At 34.4% G+C, this 18,941-nt stretch overlaps 1 protein-coding gene across 3 annotated transcripts in view; it reads right to left on the bottom strand.

Annotated features, from left to right (window-relative positions):
* The window catches only part of LOC117785810, a 43,758-nt gene that overhangs the window by 22,832 nt on the left and 1,985 nt on the right, over positions 1-18,941 (bottom strand). The window contains exon 1 of one of the 3 annotated variants that reach the window (XM_034624051.1): positions 16,290-16,556. The exons of the other annotated variants lie outside the window; for them this stretch is intronic. Within the exon in view, the coding sequence (XP_034479942.1) occupies positions 16,290-16,292 (3 nt within the window). The 5' untranslated portion in view covers positions 16,293-16,556. Of the gene's footprint in view, positions 1-16,289; positions 16,557-18,941 lie in introns of those variants that run through there. 3 annotated transcript variants of the gene reach the window in all.

Here is an 18,941-nt window from a genome sequence, read left to right as displayed (position 1 = left end):
GCTGGCAGCGACTGCGACGGCAACAGCAACGCCAACGTCGCGACGTCAACGCTAGCGTCGACAGCAGCAAACACACAACAAAAACCAAAAACTAATAAAATCAATTACAAACGCACACAAACACAGGCACAGCCACACACAAGCGTTGCCGAAGACGTCGAAACGAAACGATGCAAAGAGCACGAACAAAAGCCGACGATGCGACGTGCTATACCCGAAGTTCTTGTTCTCTGGAACAACAACAAAAACATATGTAACAGCAGCAGCAGCGACAGCGGCAGCAAAGGAAACGGAGCATGGAACTAGAGCTGAGAGAGTGTCTCGTGCTCTCTTACTTTATGTGAGTGTTTGTGTACATTTTTAGTTGAGCATAATTACTTCAGCTGCAATTAGGAATGAGCTGGTGTTAAATTTTTAAAGCACGAATCACAGATAAAAATATTGTAGGTAATTTTGAGTTTATTTTTCGACACGATACATCGAAAGGTAACTTTCGCGTGCTGTACGCTCATCTCTAAAGGGAACACACAGATAAACCACAAAGAGAACGTTTTGGCAAACGCAAAGATACTCTTTTGCTGCTGTGAGAGCTCTCTTGGCCTTTGGATGTGGGCCAAAAGTAATGACAACAGCGGCAATTGTTTGGCTTGGACACATTGAAAGTAGTACTTTTTGTACTGCCGCTGCCAACAATTGCCGCTCTTTCGCTCTCTTCGGTCTGTATGTTTGATTACTGTGCTCTCGCAGGCGCTGAGTTATGACGTTTGTGCGAGTGTGTGGGTGAACGCTTGTATTGCTTGCCAAATGAGCCAAGCAAAACAAAAAGGCAAAAATATACATTTGTATGTATGTAGCAGGCGTTGCACCAACAGCAAAGCTGTCTCCCGTTGCTCCCCCGCCCACACACTTATACACCAGCATTCACAAGAGAAATATGCAAACAATTTTTGCATTTATGGCACGGCAAATGACGTTTGCTCTGTTGCTCTTGACACGTTAAGAATTTAGTGCTGATCTCGTTTTACATTATTTACTTGTGGGAATAGATTTATAAAATCACAGCTGCCTCGTTGCGTATTTTATATGTATATATGTAGCATAAATCTGGGCGTTTTAGAGTGCGCTTCAGAACTCATTGACACCCCTTGAATTTGTTGCCTTATTCAGTATCCTAAAATATAATCGCTGCTACAAAATGTCCTCTTTTTTATAATACTCACATTTCAATTGTGAAGCCGTTGAGTAACCCTCATAAAGCGAACCGTTATTTGCTACAGCAATCCATAATTACACAAAAGTCTAACATATATCGCATTTAAGCCGCAGCGCAGCGCATAAATCGCAATTAATCAAGTGCAAGCCAATGCCGTTAACTCTCCTCCTCTCCCCTCCCCAAAACACCCTGTGAATCGAAGTAGCAGCAGCAGCGACAGTGGCAGTGGCAGCAACCCTCCTTAGTTCAACGCAACAACAATAAAAGCAGCAACAACGACATCGTGAACAAGTAAGAAAACTTTAGTCAAGAGTGATCGGCTACAAGATACCCTAGTCCAGCCCCTTAGGTACTTTGGTAGTTGACATATTTGCCAAATCTCAAGTATCTAAAAATTATCCTGTTATAAGCTATATCTTTCTTACCACATCGATTCTTAGATACTTATAATGTGAATAATCTCAAGTCTCTTGCTATAAAATTGCTCTTGTTATTGATTTATTTTTTTCGATTTATTGGTGAAGTGGGCATGGCATTTTGTCTAGTCAAAACACTTTAAACTTAAACTTTTACTTTTATCTTTTCAGTTTGAATTAAAATTGTTTATAATATAATTTAGTTGTCAACTTTGCAGCCTTATTTTCTATTTGTCTTTAAACTCAAATTAGTTAATTGAATAAATAAAAAATATTTCTTTTAATTGACTATCGTTGACTATAACATTCTTTTGCACAAATTCATTATACCCTTCTTGGCAGATTTGCAATGGACTCAGGGTATCAAAAAGTTCAACTGCTGCTTTTAGCTCAAAACAACAATTACAACTGATGTTCTCTCACTCCTGCACTTGCACTCACTGTCTCGCTCTCGCCCCTGATCTCTCTCTCACTCACACTCGCATACGCATAACGAGAGCTACTAAAAATGTAATCATTATGCTTTATCGTAATAATCAGCAGCCGCAGCGCAGTCAGGGCAACTTTTGCCCAACAGTCAGCAGACGGCGCTCACTTGTACACACATACACACACACATAAACATAAGTACTACTACATTCTAGCATAACAAACAGGCAAACAAACAAAACTAAATTACAACAATTCCAAAAATTTATAATTGTGCTGCGCACACAGTTAGAAAATCTCAAACTACCACCAGCAAAGAGCAGCAGCAGCAATCGTAGACACTCCTTCCACCTCTCAATACTTTTTGCTCTCTCCTTGCCCCACACCCCACATCCCACTCCACTGCACTCACATTTACAAACTCATTCTCAAGCTCATACTTCGGCCCTCAATCATCGTCCTCATCATCATCCTTTTTGGTTTTGCCTTCTTGCCTTACAATTCGCCATGCTGCCGCTGTCGCTGTCGCAGCCGCTGCCGCAGTCGCTGCCCGCAGTCGTCCCAACTAGCACACACACACAAAAAAAAGGCAGTTAAGTTAAAATGTACTTAGAGTTTAAGCGTAACCCCGAAATCCCGACCGAACCCAAACGAGATTGTGTGTTTTAAGCGTTTTAGTTGCCCGCTTTGCACCCCTCGGCAAACGCTGGCTGCGACGGCGACTGCGATGTTGCGTCGCTGCTGCTGCTGCTCAACTTTGTCAGCAACAACAACAGCAACTACAACAAGCAGCAGAAGAAGGCAGTCAGTCAGCCATCTTGTGCGGCGTTATTAAATTTTATACAAATACTAAAAATGAAATCAAAATTTTCTTATTACAATGACTATTTTCTCTCTTGAACAGCTGTGTGCGCTCTGCTCGCCCGACCAGCGACCGACAATTGTTATAGGATACACTCGGAAAAAACTCAAAATTTTCGTAATCAAACAAGTACAAACGATCTAAAATGTTGTCTGAGTTCGGAATTTTTAAAACTTAGTAGAAAAATCTTATCTCGTGTTCATAAATTAAGTCTGTAAAAGATTGAAGCATACTAGTTAAAGTACACAAAAATCGTGTACTAATTCCAAAATGTACTTGTTTCTAATACAACACATTGTCATACTGAATTTCATTCAATTTTGAAATAAGACACTTTAAGACATCTTTAACTAACTATGTTGTTTCTGGAAGTATCTTAACTAAACTCACAGATTATATATTTGGCAACTCTGGTTAAAATCGGACTATAATATCATACAGCTGTCATTGGAATTTTCAGTAAGAATTTTGAAATTAAGGTAAACTCACACAGTTTTTACTATTCAGCAATCTTGATGTTAAACGGCTTCAAGCACAGACATACCTAATTTTATCATAGCATATTCTTTTTGAGTGTATAAGAGAGTTTGTCTTGCTATCAGTGCAAAAGAGATAGGTAGATTTGGGAGCAGTCCCTTTTGCTCTTGCTCCTGCTTCGACTTCCACTCATTCCCCTTACTTTGCTGTCTACGCTGTAAGTATGTTTGTCGAAATGAATTGTACTTATGCCATACTTATCGAGACTGCATTGTAAGGGATCCAACAAAGTTTTTTGGGTGTTGGCCCTAAAAAATGTTGGGTTGATTTCGTTTCGTTTCAATTTCCACTGCGATTGGAAGTCCTGCAAAAATATTTTCCGCATTTCCAAAAGCTATTCAAAAATTTCTATGGCCATAAATTCAATAATCAAATGTTGTAATTGTTGTTTTTGGTAGACTGAACACGTTCTTTACACTCACTTCCTGCACGTCAAAACAACTAAATAAATGAATTCCCATTAAAATTGATTTTACCTGTTTTAGATAAGCAACTCGTACCTTTATCTCGTATCTATCTATCGATATTTACCTGCGACTACCTGAAAGACATACTTAAAATTTAAATTAAACATCAGAGGAAGGGAAAGGTACGAGAGAAGTGCCTAAACAAATTCTGATAAGCACTGTGCAGATAGTCCACAGGACAAGTGATGAATAATACCAATCACGTACTCAAGTCCAAGTCTCTCTCTCAAGGTTTCAGGCCACCTTCATCGTCATCGTCATCGCCCAGCCTAATCAAAAGAGCATTGTAAACTAAGCCAAGACAAGACAAGAGAATGAAAGAGAATACATCACACGAATTCTAAAGGATCATAATGCGAGCTCATAAGTAAGAAAGAGAGAGCAACATATACAAATAAATAACTTTAAACCTGACAGACTAATGCAATACTCTACATTCAGTTGGAAAAGTAACAAAGTCTGTAAAAGCGAAAAGATTTTTTCATCTTAAAGAATATATATATCTACTGTTCAATTACACTTGTTATATTCTTTAAATATTCTTCAAATATTTAATTTCCCTTTTAGGGGTTGTAAACTATCCGATTTCCTTCATTTCTTTTCCATAGAAGTTTTAAGAGATACAGCTAATAAGTATAGTCATAAGTAGGAAAAACTTTACTTAAGTAATGCAAATTTCAGTCGGCTGATAAAATTTCGGACACTGTGGGAATCTAGTAACTAAGTATTGTCTTGATATGCATGATTTATTAATTATATGGAGCATAATACAGCTTGGGAACGTAACAAATGCTTTAGAATTGGAATATTTAACTGAAAAGTTGGTTTAATTGAAATATAATTACAGAATATAGTTTTGAATATTTGTCATACCCGGCTTCTAAATTTTATTGGGTATAAAACAGCTTAGTGCAGTGTCCGGCCATATGGAAAATGCGTAATCTCACACCAACGCCGCAGACAAGAACAACAAATTAAGTGCCAATGCAAGGCACACACACTTACACACACTCGCACACACACATAGGTATACAAATATCAATCCATAGGTATGTCTATCTATGAAATGAAAACATTTTTCATGCGCAAGCCCAAAAGACTGAGGAGAGAAAGACGAGAGACGAAACCGAAAGACAGGCGGACAATTAGTTCAGACAGGCTTCCATCTCGTTTCGTTTGGTTTCTTGGTCTTGTGTTAAAAGGTCAGCATTGCGGCTAAGAGTAAACTCGTATATAACTCGTAGATATATGCCAAGACATGTCAGGGTTCCATACAGTGACGGACCCTGTTCTTTGATAGCGTTGATCTATTGTGTGTGCATTGCTTTTCTACATTTTACATTTTATACGCATGCCTCTCTTTCTATCTTTCCTTTCATTATTCTTATTCTTTTCTTCCTTTCTTTTCTTCTCAATCTTTTTTAGTGCCCAACAACGACTAGGTTCGTCAAAATGATTGATTTGTAGGTGATGAATTACAACAACAACAGCCGTTTCAGTCTAAGCCTGGGTTAGTTAAGAGCATACATATCTTTTACTATACTTTTTATAAATGTATATGTATATGTGTGTGTGTGTCTGTGAAAAGGTACGACATAGTGAGGATTAAATACGAAATTCCATTTAAAAATCTTTCATTGTTCGCTTATTGCTCTTTTTAGGGGTGCAGCTTACAGTGAGTACGAGTATGTATAGAATTTTTACAGATAAACTGATATCGAAGCTGGAAAATTAATTATCATAGTTGAGAATAGGACAGCATTAAAAGTCATCTGTGTGAGATTCCGAAGGGTGGATGCATTTATTGCTACATAGTAGGTACAGTTTAGAAATTCACAAAACACAAAAGTGTGTGAAAAAAAGCAAACAAAATATAGATACATCCAAAACTATATAAAAAGTATTGTCTTAACTAAAATTTAGAAAAGTAAATGTAAACCAAAAAGTATGCTAACATGGAGATATAAATGAAGATGCAGAAAACATGTTAGTTAAAAGATTGAAAAGTATATTAAAATACATTTTTTGATAAGCATCCAACTTTTATTACTTTGTCAGGACTGAACCGTTACCCTAGCCAAATGTCAATATGATCATTGTTTGGCCACTAATTTGATTCTGCATCAAAATTTCACTTATATAAAAAATTGCATTTTTTTTCGATCAGTGTTCAGTTTTTCATACCTTCCCCCTGAGAAATCTTAACAGATTTCCTTGCGAAATGTTAATTTGATCATTATTTGCCCTCTATTTTGATTCTGCATCAAAGTTGGATAATTTAATTTTATCCCATTACTGTCGCTATTTCAAAAACTTTAAACTCCCATAACTTTGTTAAAACTCATACGATTTCCTTGCGTAACATCAATTTTTATCATTGACATGATCTGATATATAAAAAATTAAGCTTAAGCGCAATAAAGTATCTTAATATGAATTCTTATGACATCATCTACTCATGTCCCCAACAAATTGAAATGATCTAAATGTCTGTATATAACGTAATAAGATTCCTAAGAATTTAGTTCAGTAAAGATAAACGACAAATTCAAATAAATTGGATTGAGCTGACTAATCAACAAGTTAGCTGAACCATCTGTGGATATTGCTCAAAACAGAAACTGCCAAATGTTATTTTTCTAAATTTCAAATAATTCTATTTTTATTTTCAAAATGCAATTCTTTTTCCAGTGATGCCAATTCGTGCGTAACAACTTAATCTACCAATATGATAATTTGCTTTTACCACGCCCATATTTTTTCCCTGATTCGCACATCCTTTTGAGCACTTTAATGCGACGTTATATTAATGGAAAATTGACGCTGTGAGCAACCCCTGAGCTGTAATACTACCCTTAGAAGCAGGTCGAGGGTGCGTTTTAGAACAGATTCTAAGCATCAGTTAACCTATTGATAAGTCTTACTATAGCCTGAAAGTTTTATGTAAAAGGGACACGAGGAAATAGGCAGGGAAAACGAAGTGATGCCACAAAATGCGCAAAAGAATCAAATTGTAGACAATAAAAGCGAATCGCATCTATAAAACAATACTCGACACACAGACAAAAGGGCTCTGACCCCTCCCCTACCCCCTTTGCCCAATTGCTGCCCCTACCCCCTGAAAGTTGTGCGAACGTTTTCACCAAATTTTGAATTCAAATTCAAACTGAGAGTTCAGCTAATGGCTGCGTAATCAAAAACTTGCTCATTAATATTATTTTTGCTGCTGCTGCCGCCTCATTGTTAAAGGCACAGATACACACACACATACATACAATTCAAAAGTATCTGTAGCTGTAAATGTATATGTATTATGATTATTGCTTTGAATATCCCAAAAGTTCCCCCTTTTTCTGGTTTGCGTCGCATTTGACGTTACGTATTCCATATCTCAGGGTAAACATCTACAGGCCGGCCTCGACTTCGAGTCTCCCTTGCCACCCTGTATCTGTAGCTGTATCTGTATCTGCCACTAAAAGTATCTTTTGATCGTTTTTCTAAAATGTAAATACTTTTGCCTAACTTTAGAGCGGCTGTGCGATTTTGAAATCGCTCAATCAGCGTCGTCCGTTGCCACAAAAGGGGATATATTTAAATACGAGACGACGCTTTCAACAGTTGCGATTTGAATTTCAAATATGTACAGTTGCCGTTAATCTAGATACGGATAGCGCACATTCAAAAACACATACATACTATTTGACTTGACATATTCTATGACGCCTTTCATAACTCTACCCTCTCCCGATGTTCCAATAGTATTAAAAGTGAACTCCATTCTACCCCTGAAGCTCGACAAACAATGCAAAACTTTGTGCAGTCGTAAAGTGAATTCCATTTTAGTTGAAGCGACGTTTTAATTTGCTTAAAATCACGTGGGTTTCTCAAGAAATACATGTACTTGCAAAGCAGAACTTTTTATAATCGAAATGTTTTATTATCTATATTCTTATAGTAATTTATGATATTTTTTATAATAAATTTATTTACATTTTACTTACTTTTGTTTGTGTTTGTTTTTTTGTTTAATTTAGTTTTATTATTCTCAATATTATAGTATCTTTTGATATTTCTTATTTTCTAATTTATTGCAATATTTGTAATATTTTTAATATATTTATTTATTCTCAACTTTAATCAGCCAACACTAAAGTACAAAATATATATAACTACATCATAAGCAGCCCTCGTAGTGCGCCGCACTTGTAATTTAAGCTCTTCCCCGGGGGTTGCATTATTAGTTGTCAACATTTTAAGCAAACTCTTATATCGAGGGTGACTGACAGATTCAAATTTGTACAATCTCAAGTTCAGCACCTGTTTTTCTTTTCTTCTTCTTCTTATTTTTGACAATCCTCTGGTGAAATTCGATCTGTTAGCATGACAGAAATCTGTAGATGAAACTAAAGTAACGTAAATCCGCAGAGAAACGACAGACAAAAGATGAATTCATAGATTTTTGCATCTTTGGTGCAGCTGCTCACGAACTATGAATTTGCCAAAAAAAGGAAAACCAAAAACCAGCTTCTAAACATAGATAAACGCACACACACTAACACAATCACACATCTGCAGTTCTTGATACAGATACAAAGGAATTTAGTTTTTCGTAAAATTGTATTCCATTTGTTTACCGACAGACATTTGCTATAAGGAATGGAAACCAACTTTTGTCGGTTCTGTTTGGTTCTATTCTACTTGGTATGGTATTGGCATTAGACGCTGTTATTATATGCGCCCCTTTTCAAACGAGGAAGCCATTAAAAAGAAGAAAAAAAGGATAACGTGTTCTTAGGCATTGTTTGCACAAGACGCAAAAATTTTACTTCGTACCAGCTGAAAATTCAGGTAGTCAAAAATTACTTTTAGTGAAAATTATTTTGCGTGTTGCGATGGATTCAAGATTTGATATACGATTTGCCGTTTCTGGATTTATGACGTTGTTGGGTTGGTTTTTCATTTGGATTTAGATTTGGTATCGACATTTTGATTGCATTGTTATTTGATATGTTTATCTGTGTATCTCTATGAAAATCGACTCAGGCGGAAGTTTTTAGAAACGACCGACAGTTTCAAAGTATCTTACAGTATTATAACCATGTATCTCATAAGTTGAGTTTTCTGTTTTATGCTAGAAAAGAAAAGTTGCTAATAAAGAAATTGAAGACTTAATTTTAATAGTTACAAAAAAGTTCGATTTTTGTATTTCCATCTTGATTTTAAGTTGATCTTAGGTATCGTCAATAAGATTTAAGAGTTCAAAAAATTTAAAACTGAAAACAAATTATCTAGATGAATGAAAACGTTTCAGCTATAAATTACTTGTTCTTATGCGGTATTCAGGTATTCAGAAAAATAACATTTGGATTTTTTTTAATAGCATTTTTAAATAAGAATTGTAATCTCAATATCATTCCCAAATGTTATAATAAAAAGGAAAAAATTTTAAAAATGAATTATTACACCAAAGAGCAGGAAATAATTCTTAAAAATAAAATCAACAAGTAGGTTTTTTAATGAAAATAAACATATATATTGTTTTTTACAATTTTTAATGTTGATAATATTATAATCGTTACCTTTCCTGGTCGATTTGATAAAGTCTCTAAAAGCTTCAAGGCCTTAAAAGTTTATTTAATGATTTATTATATTCCATAGAAACATGCTATACATATCTACATATCTGTTTATAATATTGTGCTCTTTATCGGTATTTATGCAACTTGCTTCTTTTTGTGTCTTTTGCTCGTTCAACATGTGTCACACAATGTTGCCGCAGCCGGCGTTGCCAACTGTTGAGGGAAATGTATGTTTTTGTTGTGTTGTTATTCTGCTGTTGCTCTTATCATCATCAACATCATCATCATCGTCATCGTCATCCGTTTCGTCAGTAGGGCAATGTTGTTGTGACATGCCACAACACCTAAAGCATTCCCTGTTTCAGTCTCTGTCCCTGTTCCGTCTCTTTGCCAAGCCTCTCCCATTATGTTGCATATTTAGTGGCATTTAGCTTCCTTTCTCGCAGTTCCCCTTCAACTTCTACTTCTTCTTTTCCTTCTGCTTGCTGTTCATTGTCCTGACCTATGACAGCAGCGTTGTCCTCTGCTGATGTGCCGACCGAGTTGTGCACATGTTGCCAATTGTGTGCGTGTGTGTACACCAAACAGTAAACCGAAAGCCAAAACAGAATGAACAGCAAGAGAGCAAAAAGAACAACAGCAACAACAACACACAGGCTGTCCTTACTCAGGCTGTGCTCTCTCTCTCTCTCCCTCTTTTCACCTTCTCACCTTGACGGCAGCCCACAGTTACGCTCCCAGCATGTGTTTTTTTGGCCTTGCTCTTTGCCTCTGCCTCTGCCTCTGTTCTGCTTCTGCTACGGCTGTTCGCAGTCGCTGCTCGCTGCTCACGTCGACAGCGGCTGTTGTCCTTTTTCAAGCGGCGGCGGCGCGTGTCGTTGTGTGCGTGTGTGTGTGTGTGTGCGTTGCGTGTGTGCTCTTCAACAGGTGTCGGTCGTCTGGTGAGTGTAGCACATGTGGCTTGTGTCGGTGTCGATGTTTTGACTGCGTGTCCTTGCCATTCATTCATTCATTCATATACCACACTTACATACATACATACAACATGCCTACGAAATTATAAAAACTCGAAGAGCTTTTGCTTTCGCACATTCAAAGAGACAGAGCGAGAGTGGGAGAGAGCTTCATTAAACTTTTTGTTCTCACTCTTAAGTTCAGCAAAAATTTATTTGTGACGACAGAAATTTCAACTTGAATTTATAAAAGCCAATGGAAAAGCACCAAAAACAACAACAACAATAATAAGAACGAGAACAACAAATAAAATCAAAATGGGCGCAAGAATAATGGAAAAAGTAACTGCTCAACAAGTCAAGCAACTTTAAGACTTCTATGTACACACAAAAACACACAAATATAATATATATATGTATGTATATATACATTTACATATTAAGTGCCATTGAAGTGCGGCAAGAGAATCGAAGAAGTGAAGCGAGAGAGCAAAGACAAATTGTTTTCAAACGTCGTAATCAAGAAATGATTTCTTAAAATATGCGTCTACTTTTTCAGTTCGGATTATTACAACAACAACATGACAAAGATGAAGAACAACAACAATGACGACAGTTGTTGGCATTTCACAAATACATTTACAGCACACAAGCGGGCAGAGCGCAAAAGGGATGCAAATACTTGTAACTAGTGATGTGACTGTGACACGATGTTGAAAAGAAATAGCACGACATACAGTTGGTCAAGTACTTGTATTGACAACACAAAAAATTATAAACAAAAAGTTAATATATATATAAAACCAAAAATCTTTAATAAGATCAAAATTCATTATAAAAAAATAATAATAAAATTAATTTATTATAATAAAATTATAAAATCAAAATTAGATTGAAAAACGATGATTATAACTTAACAAACCAATTTAACTTAATGCTTGATTGAATTAACCGTTATATATAAATCGGTTACTTATCGGTTATTTCGGTTTGAATAATTTCAGTTATGTTTTTAATCCCTGATTTTGACAAGATAAAAATTTGATTAAACGTATTTTCTTTTATGTTTTTTAAAAAGAATAACACTTACGGATATTATTATTTATTTGTTTGAAATTAGCTAAACACCTTTAATAAAATAAAAATTACAAGAAAAGATTTTATTTGAAATGCTTTCATGTTTATCTATAAAAACAAGTCCTTAGTTCTTAAAGTAAAAACCAAAAAATTAATATGGTATCACGTGTCCATCTCTTACACCTTGTTATTTAGTTTGTTAGATGAAATCACTATGAAAAGGAGTTGAACTGATTCTATTTATTTGAAACTGTATGTGTGTCTGTGTGTGTGTGTTTGTGAGACTTTTTGTCTGTTCAACAAATTCCCAGAGTTTAGGAGGGCGCAAAGTACAGTTGATGCAACCAACCGCAAAAGATACTTGAACCAAATTGAGGCGTCGCATTGTGTTTAGATAACTCTAATGGAAATTAATAGAATAGCATAAAAAATATATACATACAATACATGCTCATTTATAGATAGATAGAAAGATATATATAAATTTATGATTTGATTACATGCGCTTCAAGTGTCGCATTCGTTGCGCATCTTTCAGATACATTTGCTAATGGCATTTGTTTATTTGACGAAAGGGCAGCTGCAGATCGGATTGATTGGTGTTATGTGTGCCCCGCTGCGATTGCTCAAAAAACTGAAGCGCTTAAAGACTTGAAGCGCACTTGAGGCAGCAACAAATTGTCACATTTCAATGGCTCTTCAATGTGCTCCATTTTTATGCGCGTATTAATACTTTTTGCCTTGCCTCACTTTGCCCCATCTGGGGCAGCGTGTTCAATTTCAGCACCCAACAACAAAAAACCTAAATATAATAAATAAAAACAATCCAAGCTCAAAGCAATCAATGAATATGATACATTAATATTATAAAGCTAATTTTTTTAAACTTGCTTCACTTCTTTTTTTCTGATGCAAGTAAAAAGAAAACACTTGAATACTAATTAAGCAAATTAAAAAAATTAAGAGTTGTACACAAAGATAATTTTGATATTGTTGCCTAAGTTCTTTATTAACAAAAAAATTATAAAAATATAAAGTTTTTCCAGGGAATCAAGTCAAAATAAATATCGGTTTCGGTTCGACCCAAAAAAACTATTTCGTTTCTGTCCTTTTTTTAAATGTTAAAATGTTGTTATATACTAACTTTTCTTTTTTTTTTTTTAAGATTTGTCAAGATTTGACAGTTTGAAGTTTTTAGATCCAGTGTTAAGTATGGAAAAAATTGAGAGCGACTTTGCAAGTCAAAAACCTAACCATACCTCAGGAAGATTAGTAAAAAAGAAACAATATAACTTTCTGGTCGACTGTTAATAGCTGACAATAAATAAATAAATTCTTAAATTATTATTTCAGAAAAATCATCTGAAAATAGTTACAGAGTATAACCAACATTGTCATTATGACTATTAACGAAAAGTACTAACTGCCTATTCCTTCCTTTCCAAAATTGTAACAACTTTATGTAAATGTGTGCAGTATCATTAGCTGGATTTGTGGATGGCTCGGTGACGGGGGATGAGAAAACATTTATTTATGGTGCAGACAAGAAACAATAGCACAAAAAGGTCGACTTGTAGGTGGAGTAATGGGCGTGTTAACGCCTCCAATTTATAATAGCGCCCCTGATTGAGCTATATGCAAAAAGGAACTCAACCATTTCCGGGGTTGAAGAGAGAGGGAGTAGAAAGAAGAGGAAGAGGGTGTTAGAATTGCCTCAAGTTGAAAAGCGCGAATCAAAATGGTTTTTGTTAAACAAACGTATGAAAAATAACACAGAACCAGCAACAACAACAATAAATACACTAAGCAAAAAATTATCAGGCAGACTTGGGTGGAGCCAAAGTTTATGTCAGTGTATGTGTGTCTGTCTGTGTGTGTGTGTGTATATACATGCATATATATCGCAAAGCGTATGTGCTAACTGGTTTCTAAAGTAAACAACGTTTAAATTAGCGAATAAAAATGTATTATTAATGCGAAAACATGTTTATAAGAGCACACACAAACACAATGGCAAATACACACAGATACACACACACACATACACAGAAAAGAACTGGCAAAAGAAGCAAACTGATGCGAGCAAGCGAGAAAAACGATTTCAATTCTTCTTATTATTGTTGTTGTTATTTAAACAAATAAGAAGAAATAGAAATAAATACAAAAAAAATAGCATTTGCTATATGGCGACGTCTATAGCTTAAGGCGGAGCAAAGCAAACCGAACTGAAAGTCGAAAAAACAAAGTCGCATTTACTTATCTTAAATTAAATTAATAAATTAGAATTGAGAATTCGAATTGAAATTGAAATTGCGGGAATAAACTTAAAACTGGCTACGATAAATGTGTGGATTATGTGAATGAGTTGAGTGTTTGTTTATTTGCCGATAACGTTTATTATTTTTATTTATGCATTTTTTATTTAATGGCCATATAATCACGTAGTCAAAAGCAAAGGCGCTAATACATATGTACTATATGTTCAATATATACACCATATATAAATTGTATTTTAGACGAAGCTCAAAGCTGTGACTGCTCCAAAAATATATATGTATATATATCACAAAAACAAGTTTTGGGGAGAGCTACATTTTAATTTCAATTGACGCACATAACATTTGCCTATAGCCCAAGCACGTAGAGACATACACAAATGTATCTCGCAGATACCAAAGACCAAATGACAACCCAGCAAAACCTTTTAAACATGTGAATTTTTAAATTATCTTTATTTATGCATACTAATTAATAATATTAATATGTTTGCTAATTATTAATTTTTTTTCGACTATGAATTTAGTGTAAAAAAAAAATATATGTAAAAGTAATTGCAATGTAAGGGAGTACTGCACAATTTCAATCGATTTTAAGATCCTTTTTGTCACAGTAAATTTAAATAAATATACAAATAAATAAACATTGAGAAATGGGTCAAATGGTTTGAATACATAATTTTAATATCTTGATAAATATATGTAATTGCGATAGATAGCGTCTTCTAAAAGAAGCTTTCTTATTTAATGGTTTAAAAAATAAAAAATAAAATTTATTGAAAATATTTAAAGTTGTTTTTATTACTTTAAAACATTTAAACTAAAAGCACATGAGTTTTTAGCAGGTGGTAGGATTAAATGGCAGTGTAAAAAACTTGATAAAGCGGTTTCCAAAAAAACCTAAGCTAAATATTTTATTTATAGTTTAAGGTTGTTACAAATGTTAACCTAAATAACTTTGTATTTGGTAAGTAAAAATATAAAGCAAAGAAACTGTGATTATTATTAGATGATGGTTAAAATAAGCTGTGACAATGTCAATTTGAATGTGTGATATTAGCATGTCAGTTCTGTTGGTTAACATGTTGCTGTACATTTTACATGTATCAAAAGTTCAGATGGGTATTTTGGACTTGTAGGTACTACACACACTCTCACACACACATAGCTAAGGCGGCCACAACGTTGCGCATACTTAACGCAGTCAAGTGACAATAATTGAATTCATTATGGGCCAAAAACGATTGTGACAATAGCGAACGAGTTGTATAGTTGGATATTAGCTGATATGTTGGCTAGAGGATTAACAATGGCGGGTTAATTAACCTGATGGTTACGTTGGCCTTGAAGTCCAGCAAAAACCGAGAGCCAGAAAAGACTCGGCAACAGAACTGTCTACACGGGTTTTAGGTATTATTCGACTTAGTTTAAGTTCTGCTACCATTTTTATTTGGGTACGTGTGCGTTTTACATATGAGGTAACCCCTTTCCTTGTACATATCTCACATAGCATAGGTAGTACATATATAAATAGTAGTTGTAGTTGTAGTGTGGCCATAAAATCTTGTTATATTGACATGATCTTCGCGTAAGTTGTTGGCCGCTTCGAACGCGTCTTGCAAAAATCTTTATCAACACCATTCGCGACGGAGGTCAACAAACCCCCTTTGACGAGCTTCGTGCGACAACTTTGGTTTATCAGATAATGGGACAAATACGAGTACAACAACAACAACCACAACAACGACACCGACAACTAGAACTGTTAACGTGTGACTCAAGACCCATAAAACTTGACGCTTACTTAACGGTATTATGCCATTATAAAGACATTTCAAAGGTTCTGATTTATTAGATAATCTTAGATTTTGAAATTAACTTAGTCTTTAACTCAGAGAATTCTTTTTAAAATACATTTATGTTTTATATTGTTAATTATTATTTAAATTATACTTTTTATGTCTGTCCGACTTTAATTCGGTCTATACAAATAATTTCTTGGGAAAAACTTATTTACTTATACATATGATTTATTATTATACCTGAAATCTTTCTATTTACTATAGAGAGAAATCCCTGACCTTACTTATACTTGTACTAACACTAATTACTAATATTAATATTTATTGATTTGATTAATGTTTTCTACACTAAAATAAATATAAAAAAAATTACTACAAAACTTTGTTATTTCTATTAATAAAAATTTAATTTAATGCGAAAAAAAAATCCTGATTAATATGCAAATTCAATGCATAGCATACTTTTAAGAGTTCAAAATATCAAAAATATCTCTATAAAATATTATTAATAAATTGTAACAAATTTACAAAAATGTTGTGCATTAAATAAAATTGGTTATTAGGTGTTGATATATATTATGTAAGTAACAATATATAAATATACTCACAAAACTAAGTTATCCCACATCTCAAAAATTTAATAGTAATTATTATATTAAACAAAACTTCATAACTTACCATGTAAACAAAACTATTGAGTGAACGACCTTTTCGCTTAAAAACTTGTCATTGGTTGATAGTTTTAACAAATAGTATTAATTTCTTTTATTATTAAATGCAATTGTTAGTTTTGTATATCAATTATGCCGCTGTTGCACTTATGAGTCAAAGCAAATACGCGTAGAAATGGCCAAGAGATAAGAACGAAAGGGAAACACAACAGAAAACCGAAGGAAACCAAACACAGCAATAAAAAAAAAATAAACAAACATGTGCGAAAAACAAAGAACGCTGAAAGAGACTATGACTAAATATTTAGTTGAGGCGACTAAATATAAATTGCGCGTTAGGACAACTTAACCAGAGGCGGCCAAAACTGCACTGACTGTGGCAAAATTGGCCCCGACTCCGAGCCCGTTAGCGTCGACGGAGACAGAGACGGATACGGAGACCGAGACGTAAACGCAGTCGAAGACAGAGACCGAACCAGAGATTCTGATTCCGAGTGCTAAAGAGAGAGAGCGGGCGAACCCCGGAATCGAAATCATCGGGCAAAAGAGCGATTTCGCATACATAAATAATATAAATGTAAATATAAATATTCACACTTACATATCTCAAATCAAAAAGCAACCGAAAACTTGGCTAAACAAAGTGCATAAACAAAATCATTGCGGCTTTTGTTTTTTACTCTTCTTTCTTTACATATGTATTTATTTACTGCAACTCTCTTCTTGATTTTATTTTTCTTTTATTTTCCTAATTCTTTTTTTTTACATTTGATGAAAATTTGCTGACAATTGCAATAGAATTTTTGTTTTTTTTTTTTTTGTCGTTTGTTTTGTGCTTTATTTAGTTCTCATTTCGCGCTTAACTGTTGCGGCAATGCAGCCGGAGACGAAGACGATGACGAAGAAGGAGACGAAGGCGGAGACGAGGGGGTTCGACCCTGGACGAGGGAGGGGGTGGGAGACGCTAAAGGCGAAGGCGGCATGTGGGTCTTATTTCAATTTACAACCAAGTGACGAAGTATCACAATTCAATGTTTAAAGTTTTTATCACGTTGTGGACGCCAGCGCCACACACCCACACACTCACACACATTGCACACACACCGTACTAGCATACAAACAAACAAGAGAGCTGTAATTAATTTGAAGCTCGACGACAAAATACCCTGCCTCAAAGTCAAGCTTGTCAATAAGCAATTCAAATAATCAAACAAAAAATCAATTCTTTAAATTGGGGTTTTTTACTTGTACTCTAAACAAAAAACACAAATAAAATGAACAAATTACAGACTATTTTTTTTTAATATTTAATGATTATAAACAACACATATTCTTATAAATTATTTATTTTTATTTAGAACTGACAAGATATTAAAGTTCAAGTAAAGTGTGCTTCAAAAAAGTTTTAATTAATTCAACACCCAAATATAGAAAAAAATGTTTTAAATTTTAATCAAAATTTTAATCTACAATATTAATCTTTAAATTGTTAAATTATAATCTGGCTTACTCATGTCACTTTTATTAAATTTTTAGTGTACATTTTAATTTTAAATTTTAATTTGAAAACTTTTGTGATTTATTAAAGTAAAAACTTACGAAATTTTAATTAATTTGTCAATTGTTATTAGTTGAGAAAAACAATATATAAACATATGACAATAACAAATACTATATCATATCCCGTTTAACATTTGGGTACACGGTATCACAAGCAAATGGAGCGTCTAGCGGTTTGGGGGCTCGCATTTGAGCATATGCAAAATGTCTGTGTGTATGTGTGTGTGTGTGTGAGCGGGACTTGGCCGACACAGTATGGTTAATATGGCGCGACAGTCGTTCGTCGGATCGTTCGCTTAGTCAGCCCGATCTGGCACTAACTATTTAGTAAGCAACTGAAATAGTAGCACCCGTGTTAGTATCGTTTAATGAAATAAAACAAAAACAAAAATGAAAACGAAAAAAAAAATGCATTCTACTGACATAAAAACATACAAACAAACGAACATATGTAAGTACACTAGTTGTACTGCATTTGAACATGAGTGTGACGATGTGAGTGTGGCAATTTGTGTGTATGACTTCGAGAATGGATATGCAAGAATCAGAGAACGACGTCAGCGTAAACTGATTACCCCCCTGGATCTATGGAGCTGCATCAACAGCACGTACACACACACACACACACACATAGGTATATGTATTTACATAGCGTTAACTTTGGATTGGTTGTCGTCTTCTATGGGAACCTTCGTTTGGGTGTTTGGCTTACAACGTCATATTTTGGAACGACTCATTTCGCGGGTTGTAAGTACAAAACTAAATATTCTTACATGGCCAGCTCACATTATATACATATGTAAATAAATACAGTTTGTCAAGAAATTGTATTGACACTATTAAAAATTTTGCTGAAATTTTTTTGCAGAAGAAAAAAGTTTTCTTATGGATCAATAAAGTATTTTGTTTATTATTATTATTATTTATGAGATTTTTTACTTAAATAAATTAAAAAGTGACAAAATTCTTTTTATTCTTTTAAGTTGTCTCTCAGCGAGCGGTAATTTAATTATTGGTACCTCTATTATAGTCTCACTTTTAAGAATTATATATTTAACGATATCTTTATTTAGCAGTGAACGTAATTCTTGTTTTTTTT

Source organism: Drosophila innubila, assembly GCF_004354385.1.
Source record: "Drosophila innubila isolate TH190305 chromosome 2R unlocalized genomic scaffold, UK_Dinn_1.0 1_C_2R, whole genome shotgun sequence".
In the NCBI taxonomy this organism is placed as follows: Eukaryota; Metazoa; Arthropoda; class Insecta; order Diptera; family Drosophilidae; genus Drosophila; species Drosophila innubila.
Note: the sequence above shows the minus strand (reverse complement) of the source record. Positions and strands in the feature narration are given on the sequence as shown.